We start from the raw sequence: 6,911 nt of genomic DNA, 5'->3' as shown, positions 1-6,911 counted from the left end.
CACTCCTGAGATGATGTACTAACAGAAAGGGCCGACTTCAGGGAAAACCTGACGAGAACCTTTGATTTTGAGTCATCAGTTAGGTACGGAAGACATTTTAAACCTATCAATCAGCTGATGTACGTCCACAAAAGACCTTCAGGTAAAACATCTGGCTGATCATGAGATGTACAAGCAACGTTTTCACCCACTTTTTTATTTTGGTCATGCACAAAACAAACAGTAAAACTTTTTTCATGGACATTTTTTATGATGTAAATATTGTTTGTTTCAAACTTTTGGATGTGAATGGAAAACTGCCGTGCAGTCATGTTTAGACCAATGATACGCCTCCACCTTGACAGGTAGAGGCTAAATACAGATTAGCCTTCTTATCAGAATGATCCGATGCATGAAGCACCACCCTTTAACCCACATTCATCTGCACTCAGACTCACAGTCAACTAAAATTCTGATTTGTTTGTTAAAAGACAACAAATATATGTTTTAAACATGCAGACAAATCCAAACAGACACCTGTGTGATTCACAATCGCCTTTGTAGGCAAACTTGAGCTACACGGCATCGTTCTTCAATGGGGCTTCTTTAAATCAGATTAGCAGATTAGAATTGTTGGTGCAGATTACTTTATAACCCAGATTGAGAGAGGGGAGAGGGATTCTTCTGCAGGATTTTGGCAGTGAAGGACTGTTGCCTGTGACCATTTGTAAGTCTCATTTGAAACTCTATTTTTAATATTTTAACATCCTGAACATGTTAAGCATTTCTTTTGCTTTGACAGACGATGCCTGTCATAAACGTGGAGGATCTGACGGACAAGGACAGGGCTTTAATGGAGGTGAACCAACTCAAAGTTGAAGTCAAACTTGAACGGTGGCTGGTAAGTTCTTTACACTGACACGATTAAAAAAACGCACAATAACAGCAATCCTTTTAAATCTGTTGAATCAAAGAGCAGATAGCTTCATTCAACGCTCCCTCTTGTTGTTTTAGACGTCTAAATGCTGCGAAGAAATCAAGGACTACATTCAGGCGGGAGTGGAGGAGGACACCCTCGTCAAAGGCATTTCTGAGGAGAAGAACCCCTTCAAGGAGAAAGGTGGCTGTGTCGTCTGCTAAAAAAGACCTGGGGAGCTTTCTACATCTCAGATTAGCACCCAAGGACATTCTCTCTCTCCCCCCTGCAAAATGGATTTGCAGAAGGAGACTAGAAGGACACGATAAAAAAGAGTTCATAAAACTGAATCCCTATCCTCAGGCCAGATCTGTAGCCTTATAACCTTATTCTTTGAAAAGATGCAATAAATAAGTTTATTTGGCAAATGTGAATGTAGTCTGGGCAAACGGGTGTCTGTGTTGTTCAAACACTGAAGCAGCTGTCATTATATGTGCATGTTTATAAGTCAGCCTGTCTCTGTGATTGCCTCGGGGCTGACAGAAAAGTTAGCATTCATCTCCATAACTCAGTTTGCACGCATTCAGTTGCCCCAACTTTTTGTCGTAATATAATACAATATGCTGCAGCATAAATCACAGGTAAAAATAAACTTTAAAGAACTCCCTGTGTATGTATTTATTTATTTATTTCTCATATGCAAAATTTTCTAATATTCCTGCTTTGGGGTAGATTACAGGAAAACTTCGAATGCAATACAAAAAAACCTTCAGCGTGTTTATTTCAGTGCTGAATAAAGAAAGAACCACTGGAATGAAATCAAATGGTCAAATGAGTTTATTTTGTCAGTAGAGATTCATAAAGCTATAATTTTGATTTTGTGTTTGAATTTATAACCATCATAATATTAACCATCATAAATAATTGTGGCTATCATCACTCTAATTTTATACATCTTAATCTCAGTGGCGATATTTTGTTGTCACGACAGGAATAAAGTAGAATAAATCACTCTGCACTGAACAAAGACATAAATGCAACAAATACAAAATTTAATTGTGTACCACATTTAAAGAGCAAGTCACCCCCCAAATCAACTTATTTTTTCTGATAAACTGTATAAATGTGTGTCTAATTGTGCTGCAGACATGTGTAGTTAATTGTTTTGCACTTGAGTGCATTTTAGTTAAAAATCGAATTTTCTTCCTAAAATTGCAGTGTTGTGCCGTTGTCAGGTAAAAACTCTGCACTGCATTTGAATTTAAAGAGCAAGTCACCCCCAAATCAACTTTTTTTGCTGATAAACTACATAAACGAGTGTCTAATCGTGCTGCAGACACGTGTACTCAGTAATTTGGCACTTCAGTGCATCTTAGTTAAAATTTTAATATTCTGCCTAAAACTGTCAGTGTTGCGCCATCGTCAAGAAAAAAGTTCTGCACTGTATTTGAATGTAAATCTGCCACCACTATTGGCTAAGAAGTATGCTATGATGTTAGCTGGTACATTATGATGTCACAATGCCATTGTGAGCCTGTGTGTGTGTATTTGTTAGCAGTGCCACCCTCTCGGTCTGCCAGACAACTTAGGCCCTGTCCACACGTAGCCGGGGATCTGCCAAAACGTAGATATTTTCCTACGTTTTGGCCAGTCATCCACACGAAAACGGATCTTTTTAAAAACTCCGGCCAAAGTGAAGATCTGCGTTTTCTCTGTTTTGGGTGTCTGCGTGTGGACGGACAAAACCGGAGTTTTAAGGTCCGCAGCGTCACTTTCCGCGACAAAAAAATGCTGACAACACGTGTGCGACCTGTGTTTACACTAGCCGGCATCATGGAAGCCCTCAGAGCTGCGCTCTGTCACTACCCGATCCATCAATTGTCCAAGCGCTTTCTGCTTGTTTGTTTTTGCAAGCGGAATTACTGCTCCTTGCGGAAGACCACAGACGAAGGATGAGGTTAAGAACGGGGAAGTACTGTCGCCTACAGGTCTGGCATGTCCTTAACAACGTATTTACGTGTGGACAGAGTTTGTTTTTAAAACGCGGTGGTGTGGATGCAAGTTTTTGGAGGGGCGGATATTTGTTATAAAAAAACCCCGTCTACGTTTGGACTAGGCCTAAGATGGACTAAAGTGCTGAATTATTGACTGCACGTGTCTACAGCACAATCAGACACTCATTTATATAGTTTATCAGGAAAAAAAATGTTGGTTTGGAGTGACTTGCTCTTTAATTTCTTGTAGGGGGTGACTTGCTCTTTAAATCTGCCATCACTATTGGCTAAGAGGTACCCTAGGACATTAGCTGATACGATATGATGTCACAATGTCGTTGTGAACCTGAGTGCGCATGTATCTGTTAGCGGCTCCGCCCTCTCGGTCTGCTGGGCAACAACATTTGTTGCATTTTTCAAACAGGAAGTGGGAGTGACGTAATACTCTGGTAGGGGTGACTTGCTCTTTAAAAAAATATAAATAAATGTCTGAAAAAAGACTTGCAGAATATTATAGGGAGCAAGAACATGAAAGAAGAAATGTGCAAATGAAATGTGATTGAGTGCAAGACGATGAAAAATTATGACTTTATGGCTCATATATGGGATTTTAGAATAATCATCATCATCATCATAATTAAAATCATTACTTTATTTCTCATACTTATGACATTAAAACCCATTATTACAAATTATAGGTGTTTCTTATAATAAAATTAACTTGTATCATCATTATGAAGTTTTTCTGAGAAGTTATGACTGAATGTTCCTGTGCATCTCCTAATCATGACGTTCACAAATATGACGTCAATCTCACTAATTAGTCATTTGAACGTAATAATAAAGACTGTGAAAGTCTTCATTTTCTAGATAATAAACAAAAACGGAAAGTTGTAAAAAGTGCAGAAAATTCGTGCTGCCACCGAGTGCGCATGCGCGGCCCCGCTGCTGTCAACAATCATGGCGCTGCACGGAGGAGCTCTGCGTTTAAACCTGCTGTTTAACAGCCGCAGTTTGTACAAACTCACCTCGCTTGCGGGTGTCCGGCCTCTGTCTGAACACGCGTCAGCTAAACCCGCAACGTTCAAGCCCTCAGACACCACGGCCGACCATTTAATCTACACACAAGAGCACTTTGCGTTGAAGGAGTCCCTTCGGAAGGTATGCAGATTTTCTAATATTCATCTAAAAGTTTGTAGCTAGCAAAAACTGAGGCCAGAGGGCAGAATGTGGGTGTTTTTGGCTATGAGCGTTAAATATACTAATATTTTCTCAACATGGCAGTATTCTGTCGAACACAAAGAAAAGAAACAGGGTCTAGGTTTTCTAATAAAGTAGGTGAGAGGTCCTGTTTGTCTGCTCCCTCCACTGCTAGGCTAAGCTAGCATCCCGCTGCTGTCACTACCACCTGAAGGTACCGTAGATGGATGTTTATACACTGTGGTGCAGGTTAGTGTTAGGGTTGGTCAACACAACTGTTTTATGACCTTTATAACGCACTTGAAGGTAACCTGCGGGTCAACATTTGGTTAAAGCACGTTTCCACAGCTTGTTTGGGTCATTTTTGACCAGTGCTAGTTCACAAACTGCACCGGTCAACTGCAAAAACTGAGATTTAGCTTCAAAAATTTAGGTCAGACTAGAACAATTTATCTTGTATTTTTTTTTTATTTACCAGTATTTCACAGGACAAGATGCAAAGAGAAAAATAAAGTAAACAGCACAACATCCCTGTCTTGTAGTTTCACAAGTTAGGCGAAGCTAGACTACTGTAACTCTCTTTTCACGTGTCTGAGCAGAACCTCCCTGAACCGTCTACAGGTGGTTCAGAACGCCTGTACTCAGCTTCTGACCAAGTCCTCCACACAGACCCACATCACCCCGCTTCTCCTCCAGCTTCACTGGCTGCCAGTCAACTTCAGGGTTCATTTCAAGTAGGGCTGCAACAAACGATTATTTGGATAATCGATGAATCGGATGGGGTCTCGACACGATTAATCGATTAATCGGATTACATGGGGAAATTTTTAAAAACTGCTAGGGAAACGTTATTTCTCTCCTTCCTTCACTTTATTTAACACAACATTATTAGAAAACAGTTCAATAGCAGAAAAACAACATGCCATCACCTAAATTGTCTTATAAGGTGTATAGACAGAGACCCTAAGCTACATCTATCTGTGACCTAAAATGCTTGGTCCAAGTTAAACAGCTTAAGGGCAATTCTCATCTGTTTTGTTTGATCTCATCTGTTGACATTTATTTTAAATGTAATTAAACATAGGCTGTGAATTAATCAAAATTGATCACTATTTCCAAAAATGACTGAAAAAATACCAAATAAAACAAAAGTAAATGAATGCCATCCTCCTTGCGATGATGCCCTGGGCAACTGCCATAAAGTCACATCAAGAAATGCTGCTGATCATTCCAATGATCCCAAATAGACTCACATTAGGCCACATGAAAGCAACTGAACCCAAAAATATATTAACCAGTATATAACTGCACTCTCACACAACACGCCTGCAGCAACAGTTAGGACTCCTCCCTCCCTTTTAAAAGCATTTTCGCTTCTGAGGACATTGTGGTTGTAAAACCACATGCTAGTAGTCTGGCCCCGGTGTGATCAACCAGTTTCTGCGGGAATGTGACGGCGGAACCAGGGCCAGATTAACACTTTGTTGTACCCTGGGCAACAATATTCAAGGGCTCCATCATCACGACCCAAGGATCACCATAATGTGGTCACATACAGAATATTTTACTGTAATATGCAGTAAATATACTCAATACTTGAATGCCTGACAACACGTAACCCGCCCAGAGTAACCTTTGACCCACCTCGTGTGGACTGACCAATGAGGAGAGGGTCTTAACCTGAGGACCTCTCTTCATTGGTCAGTCTGCATGAGACTGACTCTCAACTGACGTTCAAAGTCATAGGCAGCGAAGCGTCTCTGTGCAGCGCAAAAGCCCGGGTGGACAGTTTGTTTAATGTAGGGTGATCATATTTCCATTTCCAAACAAGAGGACAGGGGATCTGTGCCTATGACATCACACTATGGCAACGCCACACAAACCATGTTGGGACCCATTTTTTGTAAGAACTAAATTGATATCAGATTCTGCCAATTAAAGGGCTCTAAAACAATTCATATGTAAATATTTTGCATATTTAATGCAAAATCTCATTTTTCTGCTTTAGTGCTGCAACAAGGTTTTATTAATAATAAATTATTATACCTTTTGTTTTACTACAGCATCGGCAAGCTTCCTGTGCACAGATGATTAAGGATGCTTGTTTCAGCTGTGAGATTAGACGATAGGATCAGTGATAAAATAAGTTGTCACACACTCCATGGAAACTTTCAGAGAATCCACAAATAGTGGCTTTCAAATGGTTTTGTTACTTTTTGCAAGTTTAGAAAAGAAGCAGATGAGACAGCATGTCTGATAATTTAGTTTTTCATCTGATAATATTAGAACATGTCAGTAATGTCTGAGGGGCTTTTATAAACACCATATAACTAACACTACTGGAGAGGGTATGGATTACACAGAGGCTTCTGGGGAGCCCAGTTGGGGGGGGGGGGGGGGGCATTTTGCCTTGGCCCCCAAAATGTCTTGAAACGGCCCTGGGTGTGTGACTGAGTTTTGAAGGTGATCTGAATTGAATCAGATGTATAAATATGACATGTGTATAACTTATTGTTTTTTACTGGTAAAAACGTGTAGTGGAGATAAATCTACCTACATTTTACTTTTCAACACTTTGTTTTGTTTTCTTGTTTTTATTTAACTATTTTCCTGTCCTGTCTGTCTCTCATCTTCCTGCATCTCCTCATAATTCTCCAGAAAATCTGTTGCCTGGATTCTTACCTTTTCACCTCATCAGTTACTTTTGAGCAGATCAAAGGATCTCCTGACCGAAAAGCTCAGAGCGCGTTTTCGATGCTGCATCAGTGAGGTGACATCACCACAGCACAGGTGATGAGCTCCGCAGTAGCGAGCTTCAGGCA

At 40.2% G+C, this 6,911-nt stretch overlaps 2 protein-coding genes across 3 annotated transcripts in view; both read left to right on the top strand.

Moving 5' to 3' along the window:
- The first annotated feature begins 555 nt into the window (after window positions 1-555).
- gngt1 (guanine nucleotide binding protein (G protein), gamma transducing activity polypeptide 1) lies at window positions 556-1,562 on the top strand. The gene is made up of 3 exons (XM_015956416.3): window positions 556-706; window positions 782-880; window positions 994-1,562. The coding sequence occupies exons 2-3, from the start codon at window positions 785-787 to the stop codon at window positions 1,117-1,119; spliced, it is 222 nt and encodes a 73-aa protein (XP_015811902.1). The 5' UTR covers window positions 556-706; window positions 782-784; the 3' UTR covers window positions 1,120-1,562.
- A 2,247-nt stretch (window positions 1,563-3,809) lies between these two features.
- Window positions 3,810-6,911, top strand: part of zgc:85777 — a 34,944-nt gene continuing 31,842 nt past the window's right edge. Inside the window, exon 1 of one of the 2 annotated variants that reach the window (XM_015955847.3) lies at window positions 3,810-4,050. In XM_015955847.3, the coding sequence (XP_015811333.1) occupies window positions 3,850-4,050 (201 nt within the window). In that variant the 5' untranslated portion in view covers window positions 3,810-3,849. The remainder of the gene's footprint in view (window positions 4,051-6,911) is intronic. The other variant, XM_054744951.2, reaches the window with a different exon arrangement.

Source organism: Nothobranchius furzeri, chromosome 11 (genome assembly GCF_043380555.1).
Source record: "Nothobranchius furzeri strain GRZ-AD chromosome 11, NfurGRZ-RIMD1, whole genome shotgun sequence".
In the NCBI taxonomy this organism is placed as follows: domain Eukaryota; kingdom Metazoa; phylum Chordata; class Actinopteri; order Cyprinodontiformes; family Nothobranchiidae; genus Nothobranchius; species Nothobranchius furzeri.
This window is presented reverse-complemented; position numbering and strand designations above follow the sequence as displayed.

Bases quoted from the DNA above. Each gene is read 5' to 3' on its own strand.
- gngt1 (XM_015956416.3), top strand. From the start codon at position 785: ATGCCTGTCATAAACGTGGAGGATCTGACGGACAAGGACAGGGCTTTA. The intron at 881-993 runs GTAAGTTCTTTA...TTGTTGTTTTAG, and splicing joins TCAAACTTGAACGGTGGCTG to ACGTCTAAATGCTGCGAAGA.